The sequence below is a fragment of the Callospermophilus lateralis genome, chromosome 11 (genome assembly GCF_048772815.1).
Source record: "Callospermophilus lateralis isolate mCalLat2 chromosome 11, mCalLat2.hap1, whole genome shotgun sequence".
Lineage (NCBI taxonomy): Eukaryota > Metazoa > Chordata > Mammalia > Rodentia > Sciuridae > Callospermophilus > Callospermophilus lateralis.
In genome coordinates this window covers 56,584,409-56,599,810 of record NC_135315.1, presented here as the reverse complement: position 1 = coordinate 56,599,810, position 15,402 = coordinate 56,584,409, and the positions used below count along the sequence as shown (strand labels likewise).

General features: G+C 45.8%; 1 protein-coding gene across 1 annotated transcript; it reads left to right on the top strand.

Annotated features, from left to right (window-relative positions):
- Nucleotides 1–1,718: 1,718 nt before the first annotated feature.
- On the top strand, nt 1,719–14,110 carry LOC143410546 (uncharacterized protein C12orf71 homolog). Its single transcript, XM_076871411.1, has 3 exons — nt 1,719–1,924; nt 12,809–13,499; nt 13,901–14,110. Exons 1-3 carry the CDS (start codon nt 1,719–1,721, stop codon nt 14,108–14,110), a joined length of 1,107 nt encoding a protein of 368 aa, XP_076727526.1.
- Nucleotides 14,111–15,402: the final 1,292 nt, after the last annotated feature.

The window sequence follows — 15,402 nt, the reverse complement described above, 5'->3', positions numbered from 1 at the left end:
TATATTTAATAATTCTCTTAAAGATAATGTAAATTGTTAAGAAAATTGTTTTCTTTTAGTGCCTTCTGGAATGTTACATAATTTTTTCTTTAGCCATTATTGCCAGAATTCCTATCTTCATCCCAGTGCCAGTGAAAACAATGTAAATTATTAAGAAAATTGTTTTCTTTTAGTGCCTTTTGGAATGTTACATAATTTTTTCTTTAGCCATTATTGCCAGAATTCCTATCTTCATCCCAGTGCTGGTGAAGACAAAGATAAAACCAATCTACAGCTTCTGCAATAGCCATCACTGAACTGCTTGCAAAACTTGCATGGACTATGTATCACTTGTATGCATTGTGAACTCACCTGTATGCATTGTGAACTATCTGTTGGTGCAGCGACTTATGGTAGTGTTGGGGTATTTTTGCTGATGATGTCATTGGTGGTGCAATTTTTCCAAAAGGAGCCGTCAATTGGCTTGGTGTATCTTCCTCCCTTCTGCTTGTATCCTTCAGCTAAAATTTGGGGGTCTACAGAGTTGAGGCAAAGAACCTCACCCCCCCCCCACTGGTTCAAAGACCTCTCCACAGGTGTGGCTGTACTGGACCGGTAGTCAGTGACGGGTAAGATCCAATTGCAAGCGCATGTGTGCCATTGCTATTTCTATGATGGTTTAGAAAAACATTCTAAGTAAATCAAAAAACCTATTAAACTACAAACAGTATCATTTTTTTCTGGGGCAGGAGAGGGTGTGAGTGTCTGGGATATTCACTACTTTATTTACACATTTCAAATAGGGACAAAAGATGTGTGTGTGTGTGAGTGTGTGTGTGTGTGTGTGTGTGTGTGTGTGTGTGTATGCTCTTTTGTTGGCTGAGAGAAATACAAAAATGCATTTCAGAGAAATGGTAAAAATAAATAAAAGTTCAATTTTTTCTTGAGCATCTCTCTCTGTTTTTTTTTTTTTTTTTATTTCCAAGATCTGTGCTTTATTTTCCCTTTTAAGCAGCATTACTGAGATATACTTCACATACCAAGGTCTATACTGCAAGTTAAGTGGTTTCTTATATATTCACATGGTTGTGAAACCACCACCCCCATCTAACTCTAGAACATTTTCATCACTCAGAAAGAAATTCTGGACACATTAGGAGGGAATCTGTTTTTCCCCAGCAGCCCCTCATCTACTTTTTGTTATCTCTATATTTGCATATTCTGAATGCTTCCTTTTCCCATTAAAGGAAGCATTTGATATGTGATCTCTTGTGAATGGCTTCTTTCACTGAGATCCTCTTTTCTAGGTTCATAGATGCGGTGTCATGAATCAGTACTCCTTCCTGAGTAATGTTCCATGGTGTTATCCGCCATATATAGTTTACCCCTTCATCCACTGATAGACATTGGGGACACGATGAGTAACACTTCAATGAACATTCATGTCCAGGTTTGTGTGTAGACAGAGTCTTCATTTCTCTAGGGTGCATGCCTAGGAGTCGCATTATTGGGCCATGCAGATTGAGGAACTGCCAGTCCGTCTTTGCATGAGGTTGCACCATGATCTGTCCCCACTGGCAGTGGACAAGGATTTGGCTTCTCCACATCCTCAGCAATACTTGCTATTAATTGTCTAATCGATTGAGGCTGTCCTGGTGCTTATAAGGTGGGAGCTCATTGCATTCTTGATTTGCTTTTGATGGCTAATGATGTTGAGCATCTTTTCATGGACTTGTCCCATGGAGCATGATGTTCCCCACAGGGGAGATTCTTCCAAGGTACAGCCTATGGGTTTGCCTGTGGACTGGGTCAGCTCTCCCACAGTCTTCCAGGAAGAAGTGGGTGCTCAGGTCCCTAGAGATGAGGGCATGTGGAGATTAAGGGGTGGGGGCTCTGAAGGCAGATTGCCTCTGAATCCAGGTGCCTGGGGTTATGACTTTGGAATGTGAGCCAGTCACCTGACTGCGCATGTTACATGTTCTTCTGTGAAGCAGGCAACCAATGAGACTTAGCTCAGAGGCTTCTTTGAGCCTAAAAGGAGCTAACACCCAGAAAGGGGACATGTGGACATGAGCACAAGACCCTGCATATACTCAGGGAGGCCATGGTCACTCATGGCAGCCTGGGCAGCCTGGGGGCATTTGTCAGGCTGCATCTCTTGGAGAGTAGGTGTTTCTCGCCAACCCCAGCTCTGCCTATTCATTGCATCATGCCATCAAAATTCTGAAAGAGAGAACTTCCACAAACTTAGAGAACAGAAAGTAGGTATTTGAGTCCAGTCAATAGTGAAAAATGGAAGATGGTTATGGCACACTGTAAATACTATCTTACTGAATGGAAATAGAGACATATATTTGGGAAACATCTCATGAAACTGACAGATCCCACTGAGCTGAGGTTCTTTTAGGTCAGATAGCTATTTATTGGCTTTGTTCTACCATTACATAAAGTGTGTGTGGGTGAGTGTGTGTGTGTGTGTGTGTGTGTGCACACTTGCATGTGTGAGTGCACATGTTTTTGTTGTTGTTTATTTGTTTCTTTATTTATTTATTTAGGTGTGCTTAAACTCACGTCTCTTTGTTGACAAATACTTACGGGGTCATGAAGCCTTCACCAAGATTTCAAGGGAAGACTTGGAGCCAGGCAAAGTGTTGATGGGCAAAGTCCCTGTAGGTGCCCCTGAGAGACCAATCTTTGATGTAGTATATGTAAAGTGAAGCTGTGGTGGAGACCTCAGGAATTGTGAAATGCCAGACAGCCAAGCTGGGGGCTGCAGAGACTGCCAGGCTAAAAGACAGCCCATGAGCCCTGCAACCAAGCTCTGGGAAGTAACAGCTCACCATCAAGTGTCCTGGTCACTGTAGGTGGACTCAGGGGACCTCTCTGCCCAGCTGGGTCTTGGTCTTATTTTGGCCTCTGTACTTCTGCTGTGTCCTAGTCCCTCATTTTGAAATGGGAATGATTATTGTGTGCAGCTGTATTTAGGATATATGAAATTTCTCTTTGACTTTTCCAAGGCATCAAAACCCAGAGTTGGTCTGAGGTCTCAGAGGAGACTTGGACTTGGCCTGAACTTTTGGGAAGTACCAGAGCTATGGACACTCTGAGATTCTTAGAGACAAACGTCCTGCATCTTGCTCTGTGAGAAGGATAGGAGCTATTTAGACACAGGGGCAGAATATTATATTTTGGATGTGAGGTGTCCATCATAAGCTCTTGTTAATGCCAGAATATTCAAAGTTAAGAGGAGTAGATTTTGAGAGCTAAAATCTCATGAATTCACCCTAGCTTGAATGAACTGACTGGATAGTAACAGTAAGCAGTGGGACACGTTTGGAGGAGGTGAGTCAATGGGAGTCGATCCTGGAGGTGTTCTTCCTGTGGCCCTTTCCTGTCTCAGTTTCTGACCCCCATCTGTTGATACATTTCCTCCACTGGGCCCTCCTCCCATAATAAGATGCTGTGAGGACCCAGAGCAAGGGAACCAATTAACTTGAAAGGTTAATAAAATAGGTACTTGCTTAACAAAACACTATTGAAATCTTAAGAACTGTTTGCTAATCTTGTCCCCAAAATGTGCTGTCCCCAATGCAAACTGTTTGCTAATCTTGTTCCCAGAATGTGCTGTCCCCAACTGCCAAACTGCAGAATGTAACTTCCCTCCCTGCCCTCTCCAAGGAAATTATATAAGCTCTGCTTAAGCTGTCTCAGGGCTCTTTGCTCTATTTAAGTGAGCTCTGAGCCCCAGCATGCTGGACCCCCAATAAACCCTTTGCTGTTGCATGAGACAGTCTCTTGGTGGTCTCTTCCTCTGAGGCTTTCCCGACCTCTACATCTGGAGGCCCCAGTGAGATCCGGCAGTGGCGGACGAAAGACCCCAACGGGCTCCTCTCGGGGTCAGTAAGGCGCCTCTTTCTGATTTCTGCTTTCTGGTTTTTGTTTTCTGGTCTCTGGTTTCAGGTTTCAGATTTCTGGTTTCAGGTTTCAGGTTTCAGGTTTCAGGTTAGGGCTGGCAAAGTGGCTGTCGGTGAAGAGCGTAAGTTTTCTCTGACGGTGGCTGACAGACGTGTCACAGAGCCACAGGTCACGTCCCTGGGGGACGCCCCAGAGGACTCGGGAAATCTAGGAACAATAGTCTCCTCGACTCAGTGATATTTTGTTTCGGATTCTGTATTGCCAGCCCATCGGGTTTTGCCGGCTACTCAGTCCTGGTCTCAGTGTTGGACGTCCATTGTCTGTCTTTATTGTCTTGTCTTATCTGTGTCGTGTGTCGTTGCTATCACTGTTTGTGTATCTTTCATTATGGGACAGAGCACTTCAAGGCCTCTGTCCTTGACCCTTGATCACTGGACCAAAGTCCACTTAAGAGCTCAGAATCTTTCTTTTTCAGTAAAACGCCGAACCCTGCAGACTCTCTATGCCTCAGAATGGCCCACCTTTGGAGTTGGATGACCCCCAGGAGGATCTTTCTGCTTCCCACTAATTCAAAAAGTCAGAAATATTGTCTTTCAGCCGGAGCCACATAGCCATCCAGATCAACAGCCATATATCTTAACTTTTCAGGACCTCTGCGAATCTCCTCCTCCATGGGTGAAGCCTTTCCTTGTCTCTGCCCCCACTCCTTTTCCTTCCCCCACAATTCTATCTCTCAAACCCTCTGCTCCTCCTCCTCCTCAACCCTCTGTTCTCCCTGAGTCTCAAGATTTGACTCTACTGGACTCTCCTCCCCCTCCTTATCTCCTGCCCTAGTCCCCCAACCCCCAACACCCTCTAAGTGATTCCCCTGCTGCTGATTCAGCCTCTCCACCGTTGGAGGAGGCTAAGCCAGCCCAGCGCCCTCCAGATGACTTCCCCGCGGCACACACAGCCCCTCCTCCCCTGGAGGAAGCTGGCCCAGCTAAAGGAACTCGCCGACAGCGAATGATTAAAAACCCTAAAGCCCCCATGTTACTCCCCCTCTGTCCTTACAGGCCAATGATAGACGATGGCCATGGAGGAGAAATGCAAGCCTACCAGTATTGGCCTTTCTCCTCTTCAGACCTATATAACTGGAAAAATAACAACCCCCCTTTTTCTGAGGACCCCACCCGGCTCACAGGTCTAATTGAGTCATTGATGATTTCACACCAGCCTACTTGGGATGACTGCCAACAAGTCCTAGGCACTCTCTTCATGACAGAGGAACGAGAGAGAATCCTCCTGGAAGCTAGAAAAAATATCCTCGGACCAGCTGGGCGACCGACACAACTTCCCAACATAATCGAAGCCAACTTCCCCTTGAACCGACCCAACTGGGACCCCAACACCTTTGAAGGTAGGGGGAACACCTGTCCACTTATCGCCGGGCTCTAATAGTGAGTCTCCGAACGGCCGCTAGGCGACCAACTAATTTGGCCAAGGTAAGAGAGATTATTCAAGGGCCTGATGAGTCTCCCTCTATGTTTCTAGAGAGAATTATGAAAGCATATAGGAGATATACTCCTTTCGATCCTCAGGCAGAGGACGAAAAGGCATCTGTCACGATGGCCTTTATTGGGCAAGCTGCCCTGGATATTAAAAGAAAGTTACAATGCTTAGATGGATATGACTTTTAGAGATTTAGTCAGAGAAGCCGAGAAGGTATACTATAAGAGAGAAACTGAGGAAGAAAAGGAACAAAGGAGGGAGAAATAAAAGGAGAAAAGGGAGGATGAGAGAAGCAAAAGACAGACTAAGGCATTGACTAAGGTCCTGGTCACAACAACAAATAGGCCAGAAATTAAGAAACAGGGAGACAGGAAGGAATACCTGGGCCCACACCAGAGGCCACCTCTGGCCTCAGATCAATGTGCCTACTGTAAAGAAAAAGGACACTGGGCCAAATAGTGCCCTAGAAAGAGATAGCCATGCCAGCCAGCCATTCTGACTCTAGAGGATGACTAGGAAAGTCAGGACTCGGATCCCCTCCCCGAGCTCAGGGTAACTTTTGAAGTGGAGGGAACCCCAGTGAACTTTGAGGTGGATACAGGGGCAGTATACTCAGCCCTCAAGGCCCCATTGGGCCCTCTATCAAATAAAAGGTCTCTAGTTCAAGGGGCTAACGGCAGTAAATATTGGGCTTGGACAACTAAGAGGACCATGGACCTGGGAAAAGGAAAAGTCCATCACTCCTTCCTAGTGATCCCAGAATGCCCAGCCCCATTGATGGGCAGAGATCTGCTCACCAAGCTCCGGGCCAAAATAACTTTTAACCCTGAAGGCCCCCAAATGAAATTTCTAAATCCTTCAATAAAAACTCCTATAGTCACGGCTTTAACTATGTCAGTAGAAGATGAACATCAACTCTTCACAGCCCTCAAGGCTGATCAAACAGGCAAGCTACCCCAGAAATGGATAACAGATTACTCAGATGCCTGGGCAGAAACTGCTGGGTTAAGCCTAGTCATGAAACAACCTCCAATAACAGTGGAGTTAAAAACCTCCGCCTCCCCAATTAATGTCAAACAATATCCTCTGAGCAAAGAAGCTAAAGATGGGATAAGGCCCCATATTCAGAATTATCTGGCCTTAGGGGTCCTAAGGCCCTGTCAATTGGCCTGGAACACTCCCCTACTACCAGTAAAAAAAGCCAGGAACCGGGGACTATCACCCCATACAGGACCTAAGAGAGATCAACAACAGGGTGCAGGACATTCACCCCACAGTACTTAATCCATACAATCTACTCAGCACTCTGAACCCTAAGCAAAAATGGCATACTGTTCTGGACTTAAAAGATGCTTTCTTTTGCTTGCCTCTGCATAAAGATAGTCAGTTGCTGTTTGCTTTCGAGTGGGTAAACCCAGAAACTGGAACGTCTGGTCAACTAACTTGGACTAGACTCCCACATGGGTTCAAAAACTCCCCCACTCTCTTTGATGAAGCCCTCCACAGAGATCTCAACAACTTCAGAACTATGCACCCCGAAGTCACCCTGCTTCGATATGTGGATGACCTGCTACTGGCAGCCGACGTCAAGGAAAACTGTGAGTCTGGGACCCAAGCAGTATTATCCGAGCTTGCTCAACTCGGGTATAGAGCTTCTGCCAAAAAGGCCCAAATTTGCCAGCAAGAAGTAATCTTCCTGGGCTATTCCCTTAGGGGCGGTAAACAATGGCTCACTGAGCCCAGAAAACAAACTGTTGTGCAGATACCACCCCCATCTAACAGGAGGCAACTCAGAGAGTTTCTTGGGACTGCTGGATTTTGCAGGTTATGGGTTTGCGTCCTTAGCTGCTCCTTTATACCCACTGTTAAAGGGAGATAATCAATTCCAATGGACCCCTGAGCACCAGCGAGCTTTTGATAACATCAAGAGGGCGCTACTATCTGCTCTGGCCTTAGCACTCCCAAATGTAGAAAAACCCTTTACTCTCTACATTGAGGAAAAGAAAGGAATAGCACGAGGAGTGCTCACTCAGACTCTAGGACCCTGGAAAAGGCCTATAGCCTACTTGTCTAAAAAGCTGGACGCAGTGGCTGGTGGATGGCCCCATTGCCTAAAAGCTATAGCAGCGGCAGCCCTACTAATCAAGGATGCTGATAAGTTAACGCTGGGGCAAAAGCTAACCATTATAGCCCCCCATGCCCTAGAGAGCATCATCTGCCAGCCACCAGACAGATTGCTATCAAATTTTAGAATAACACACTCAGAGCCTGCTGCTCGACAAGGACAGAATAACGCTGGGACCCCCCGTCCCGCTTAACCCGGCTACACTACTACCTGAGCAATCATCAGGACCCATCACTCATGACTGTCAACATATACAGGCAGAAGAAACTGAGGTCATATGGTTCACTGATGGCAGCAGCTTCCTCCAGGAAGGTAAGCGGTGGGCTAAGGCTCCGCCTCCTCTCAGCAGTGCAAAGCCCTAGGCAACTAACTATAGTGCACTGTCCAGGACACCAGAAAGGAAACGATCCCATAGCAGTCGGGAACAGGAGGGCGTATGAAGAGGCTAAATTGGCAGCCCTAAACAGAGTAACCATGTTAACACTTTCCACACAGGGGAACATAAGTCAGGAGATTTAACTACGTCGGAGCACCCCGACAACTTAACATCTACAGATTTCAGAAAGCCCTACACTATGTTAAAAATGTACATCAACTCACTCACCTTGGTTCAAAGAAACTGCAGGCATTCCTGAAAGATCAAGAACAGAGTTTTCCACTAACCGACTCACAGCGAAAGGAAATAACTGAACAGGTAACAAAAGCCTGTGGGGTCTGTCAATTGGTTAATGCTTACCCTTCCAAGCTTCCTGCAGGAAAGCACCTACGAGGAACCAGACCAGGACAATTCTGAGAAGCGGACTTTATTGAAATTAAGCCAACAAGGTATGCACTTAAATATCTCCTAATCTTTGTAGATACATTTTCAGGATGGATTGAAGCCTTCCCCACAAAAAAAGAAACGGCGCAAATGGTGGTCAAAGAGATCTTGAAAGATATTTTTCCAAGATACGGCCTGCCTAAGGTAATAGGGTCTGATAATGGACCGTCGTTCGTGGCCCAGGTAAGTCAGGGGTTAGCCAGGACCCTGGGGATTAATTAAAAGTTACATTGTGCTTATAGACCCCAGAGCTCAGGACAGATAGAAAGAATGAATAGAACCATTAAAGAGACCTTAATGAAATTAAGCTTAGACACCAGCATAAAAGATTGGACTATGCTCCTGCCTTATGCACTGTTTCATGTAAGAAATACTCCCTCTGTTTCTTTGTGTAACCTCACCCCCTATGAAATTCTCTATGGTGCCCCTCCTCCAGTAAGGGACCTAACCCTAACTCTAAGACCTACCGGTTCCTTTCACACCCCCTTGCTTGACAGACTTAAAGCTCTTGAAAGAACCCAGTGGTACCTGTGGAAACAGCTGGCCACTGCCTACCAACCTGGGGACGAAGGGAGTCCACGCCAATATCAAGTGGGAAACTTCGTCTACATAAGACGACATCAGGTGTCATCCCTGGAACCCCACTGGAAAGGACCATACTAGGTGCTACTTATAACACCTACAGAGGTAAAGGTAGACGGAATCACTTGCTGGATCCATGCCTCTCATCTCAAGCCTGCGCCCTGTTCAGACTCTGGCTGGAAATTGGAAAAGACTGGTAACCCTCTCAAATTGCGTATTCGCCGTGTGGATAGGGCTATGGACTCTCCCTTTGACCACCAGTAGTCCTAACCCTCATCAGCCCATTCAGCAGCGATGGCTGATCACAAATCCTACTGGACAGGAAGTATGATCTGTCTCGCATACAGCCCCCTTAAGGACCTAGTGGCCATCTCTCCACCCAAACATTTGTCAGCTGGCTATAGGTCTTTCCTATTGGGATATCCCTGATGAAGAGTATTCCACTAAAATTCCATTAAATCCCTTCTGTACCATAGATAATGGAAACGAACATTATGGATGTAGAGACACACAAGCCAGATGTAGGTTGGCTTGAGATTCCCCTATGTGGAGGCCTTTTCCCTCCTTCGCACACATCCTAAACTATGCTTCACCAATAGATCCTCACCCTCAGCCTTCTGCTCCAGACTCTCTGCTGTCACTTCCACCTCAGTAACCTGATTTCTCCCCTCCAATTACTAGATCAAAAACCCAAACCTCCGCCTGTTCTCAGACCATTGCCCCCTTGCTGAGGTAGCAGGTACTGAGGTACCCCTCCACCCACTCACTCCTCTCTTATCCTGTCAGTGCCCACACTGGGTCCCACCAGGTCCTCTTACCAGCTAACCCAAAGCTCAAACCAGCTGAGGAGAGCCCTCAGACCCCTATCCAAGATGTAATGAAAATGGCCTTTAAAGTTGCTTTGTCATCACTGAAAACAGGTTACTAAAAATTTAAAATCCCTCACAGGCTTTTTGGGATACTCACTCCTGTCTTCCCCTCTGCTCTACCTGTTCTACTACTCAAGTTTTTGTTGCTAGAAAAATCCCAAACCCCTTTCCCATTGTCCACAGAGCTGCTCTCAGCCCCCCCTTCCCCACCTTCCCCCTCTGTACCAGGCCCACAGAAAAGTCTTAACTGACCTTCTCCAGAAGTCTTCACCATGGCCGACTTTAGGACTTTCAGCAAAAGAATCCCTATAAAAGAGTTCAGTGTAGATAAACTTTCTCTTTTCACATTGTCCTGTTCTACTTGGCCACTGGCTAAAAAAAAAAATCAGCACTCCTAAGCTAGGCACCCCTTTACTAGTTTTTCACAAAATATGTGAACAAGGCCTCTGGCCTTGAGCTGGGCTTCACAGAGATGGCTACATTTCTAAGATAAGGAAGTTACCAACTGGGCTCCATGGGAACAGCTGGCAGGGGGAAAATTCTCCCCTTCCCAGGTGTCCTTGAAAAGTTAACTTGCCCAGAACAGAAGAAAAAACAGAAACAAAAACTGCTTTTTATAAATTTCTGCAGACTGTGAACTGAGCCCCTTCCCTTACATGTTGGGTACAAAATTCTGAAACTACCTAAACTTGGGGTTCAGGGGATTAATTGATTACAGCAGAAGCAATGCCCTCTAAATCTGGTTGCAACCAAATAGGACTGTTTCCCTGTCTTCGGTGCTATCTTAGGTGCCTTGCCTTGTCCAGCCCTACAACAGTATAATTCTACATACTTAAACATTGTTTATGTTTTCATAAAATGGTCAACAGATGTAATTAATTATGTAATGGTGCAGATGTTTCCCAGAGTGCTCTATCATGATGCAGGTTCATTTGAAGATCAAATAGGGGGGCATACAACCCGGTTTCGCCGGGAACCTGTATCCCTCACTTTAGCCATCCTATTAGGAATAGGAGTTGCTGCAGGGGTGGGCACAAGAACCACTGCCCTGGTCCATGGGACACAACAAATTGCTAACTGTAGGACCTTGTTTGCTCAACCATGTAGTTTCCTTTTTCCGAGCTCAAATTGGACAAGTTAAACTTATGGTAATCAGACAACAATATACCCCACTAGCAGACATAAAATGTGACACCCCCCAATGATCACTTTTATGATTAAAAGTAGCTAGAAGAAGAAGTGGGGAATGAAAGGTTAATAAAATAGGTACTTGTCACTCCGTTTTTCTGTATGCTTAACAAAACACTATTGAAATCTTAAGAACTGTTTTCTAATCTTGTCCCCAAAATGTGCTATCCCCAATGCAAACTGTTGCTAATCTTGTTCCCAGAATGTGCTGTCCCCAATTGCCAAACTGCAAAATGTAACTTCCCTCCCTGCCCTCTCCAAGGAAAGTATATAAGCTCTGCTTAAGCTGTTCTCAGGGCTCTTTGCTCTATTCAAGTGAGCTCTGAGCCCCAGCATGCTGGACCCCCAATAAACCCTTTGCTGTTGCATGGGACAGTCTCTTGGTGGTCTCTTCCTCCGACTCTTGCCCAACCTCTACAAACTCTGACCTCTGAAAATGTGAGGCCCCCAAATACTTTCCCGTCTATAAGTTGTTCTTGTCATATACTTTGGTCACATTAAAACAAATAAATGACTAAAGCAAGGGGTTGGGTCCTTTGGTTTTCTATCCCCATTTTCCTTCCACATTTGTGACACTCCTGTGTTCCTCTGTTGCCACGGCAGTCAAAGTTCTCAGAACCCAGGCTTCTGACAGTTGCACTTCTCAGTTACTAGATTCAGTACCTGAAGGACTTCAGGTAGCCTGTGTCTGCCTGAGGAGTTGGAAGCTTCTCTTTCTGCAGAAAGTAAATAGAGTCAGTTGTGACAGAGTCTACAAGGTACGTGAGTGTGTGTGTGAGAGAGAAGAGGAGACAGAGAGAGAGAGAGAGAGAGAGAGAGAGAGAGAGAGAGAGAGAAATCTCAAGGGAAATCCAATGTTTGTATATTTCTTTCCCCAATGACTTGCTGGGCATCACAGGAAATGCTGGACTACAGATGCCATCAGATGATGTCAGGATGGGCATTTAAATAGCTGTATTCTTTCTAGAAAGTAATTGAACACCAATTCTCATAATTTAAAAATATTTGTAATCTTTGATTCAATGATCCCACCTACAGGACTACTTAAACAAAGGCAAAAATGTGTGGATAAGGTGATTTAGTATCATTAAAAAGACTATTCTTAATGGTCTTAATTATCTAAGGTTCATTGATCACCTATGTTAATGGTTGATGAATTAATTAGGCTTCTGCTCTCACAATTCTACTCCTCTGACCTCTGAATATTCTGGAATTAACAAGAGCTTACGATGGACACCTCACATCCAAAATATTTTGCCCCTGTCTCAGGTGATCACCAAAGAGAGTTAATGAGAAAGTTCTTAAGGATTACAGAATAGCCATATATGTGTTTCCTGCAGGTTGTGCTACAAAATTTAATAATCTCACTGTCTTTGATGTGAATTCCCATATATATATAGATGTGTGCACACAAGCATATATGTAGATAAGAAGAAACAGAAGACTATAAAGGAACGCATCAAATTCTTTCCCTGAGGATTGTCATTCTACTTGGGTGGTGGGATATATGATATTTATTTACATCATTGACTTTCCTATACTTTTCAAATTTATACAACTATCTTTTATGGCAGGCAGTTCTTCCCACTGTAGTGATAAGACAAAGCATGAAAGGTATCAGGTGGAGATGCTCAGGGCAGAGGGTCATTATTCAATAAAATGAGTTTTTAAAGAGAAAGAACTGCCTCTTGTGCCCTTGACTGGAGAGTGCAAATACAGAATGCACATCTGCCTGAGTAGGATAGCTGGGAATGGATAAAGGAAGGGGCATCATTTGGAAAAGTACATGAGTAGCTTCCCCCATATCATCCATTAATGTTTTTCTTTTGAATTTTTCAGGGTCCAAAGAGACTGGGCATTTGAGCTCTTAGACCCCATGGACGACTCGTCCTCTGGCAGCAGCTGCTCTGACATAGAGCAGTCTGTTTCAGAATCCAATTCCCACCAGAGCCTCTCTATAGGCTATTTCCCCTCCGAGGAAAACGTTGCCAGTGAGGCTATCACACCGGGTGAAGATGTGACCTCTGAGGATCCCTCCCTCCCTCCTGACCAAGGGCCATGGGGAACCCAAAGTGTAAGGGGACCCATGGGGAGAAGAAATGAAATTCAGGAGAAGCCAGAGGAGCCTGGGGAAGAAGACATCGACGAGGTCGTGAATGCCTATCTGCACAGCCTCCAAGAAGACTCAGCACCTAACTTGGCTCAAAGTGACGATGACCAGAGGATGGACAAGTACCAAAAGGAAACAACAACCCAGACTGTCTGGGAACTGGATGATGTCTCAAAAACTATTATGGTATGTCTAGACAGTCTGAATGATGATGAAGATGATGACCCAGTACTCTCTTATTCTCTTCAGGAGGAAGATATCCAGCTGTCCATCAGTGTGTCTTCCCAGATGCCTCAGGTCAGTCCCGAAGAAGAGGAGGAGGCTTGTCAGGACTTGCCCAAATGTATACCACAAGAAAATGGAGACATCAAGCAGTTCCTAAAAAAGCCTCCTGAGCTGGAGGAGGATGAAATTGTTGAGGTGAGCACAGAGCTGCCCCCCTGCAGTGGAAGGGACAGGCCCAGTGGGGGTGCCAGGTGGGACAGCATGGAGTCCTTGTACCTGCTGTGAAGCAGAGGAGGACCCCAGTGTCTGGGCAGATGAGCAATGGGAGAAGGTCCTCAGCCAGGAAAGGGGTCAGGGAAGAGGTGTTGGGGAAATGCCAGGGAGCACTGAGAGAGAGACGGGGGAGGACAGAGAGAAGCCCTGTGCAGACCAGTGTGTGTGCCTCTGTGTGGCTTTAATGTGAGTGAGTCTGACACTTTGCATTGACAGTTGGCTCATTTTGGTAAAAAAGTAAATTGGAAATCCATAAATGAGTAATATTGGCCCCGTTGCTGCTGACCCTGAATGTCTCTAAGTCCTCCTCTTTGTCTTGGCAGATGGAAAGCCAGGAGCGTGGCACTGCAAAGAGCTCCCCAGGGTCATCAGAGCAGCCAGAGGAGGGGGACCTGCCTTCAGATAAAGAACGCACTTCCTGCATGAATTTCCAGGGCTTTTTCCATTGGCTCAGGAAGCGATTTGTGTCCTCCCTGCCAGGGAGAAAGCACCGCCGTGAGAAGGCCAAGAAGGTCTCATCCTGCTGGCGCTAAAGAGAAGACATTTGGTTGGAGGCCACAGATTCCAACCTCAAGGATCCCTCTAGTTAGGAACCCTGTATACCCAGAATTTTAATTGATTCCCCAGTCCGTGTTGTAGAGTTAGCATGGTTCTGTGTTTCCCTAATAAAGTTCTTGTTTTCCCTGTCTTCCTCCTCTTCCATCATAACATCTGGGCCCAGGTTGAAAGTAGGTAGGTTGACCAGAAGACTGAGGTTGACTCTGAGGACAGCCCAGGGAGTATCCTGCCTGCTAAACAGAAGGCCTTCATTTCTCTTTCCCTAGGCCCCTTCTTACTGTATTTCCCCTATTTCTTTTTTTTTTTTTTAAAGAGAGAGTGAGAGAGGGAGAGAGAAAGAATTTTAATATTTATTTTTTAGTTATCGGCGGACACAACATCTTTGTATGTGGTGCTGAGGATCGAACCCGGGCCGCACACATGCCAGACAAGCACGCTACCGCTTGAGCCACATCCCAGCCTCATCCCCCATTTCTTATTTAATGCATTTCAACATCTTTTTTCATTAACTCCTATCTGCAGTGTCAGAGGCAGCAGGACCCCTGTGACTCCCATGTGGCAGGATGGTTTGGGGGGAACTTGTGGGTCTGGAGTGAGTGGCAGAGGGCAGTGAGTCACTGGGAAGGCTATGTCAGTCAGTAGTGTTAGTCAGAGAGCTGTTCTGATGATCCTGGGGACCAGGTGGTTCTAGCATGTTATTCTAGAATGTCCTGGCATGGTGGCTGGTTCTAGAAAGTCGGTTGGCATAAGGGACAACATGGAGTGGGGGGAAGGTGGGGGCTGGGAATGCCACTTAACCACACTAAGCCTGGTGTGTTCATTCATAAGTTCTGGAAGATGTTATTACAGACCTCACAGGGTTGTTCCAGAATGAATGAGATAAAGCAAGCCCTGATAACTACTGTGGCTCGCCGTAGTGTCCATGTTCCTGCGGATCTCCTAATCACAAGTCATTCAGGGATATCTAAGACGGACTGAATGTCAATTCTCATGGAGCTATTTCCCACACTGAAGCCTTTTTACAAAAACTTAACATTTTCAGCAGATCTTGATTTAACCAAGTCCTCTCAATCCACCTCACTGTGCTCCCTGAATTTCCTTTGCAAGCGTCAATAAAAATTCTCTCTACACTTTAACTTCTTTGAGGCTGGCTGCACTCATCCTTCTTGCCGACTCTTCCTGTGTTGCTAGTTCACCTCCAGGGTCACCATCCTCCTCCTCACTCATCCACAGATTCCTTCAAAAGTCTGTGTTTTCTACCTTTTGC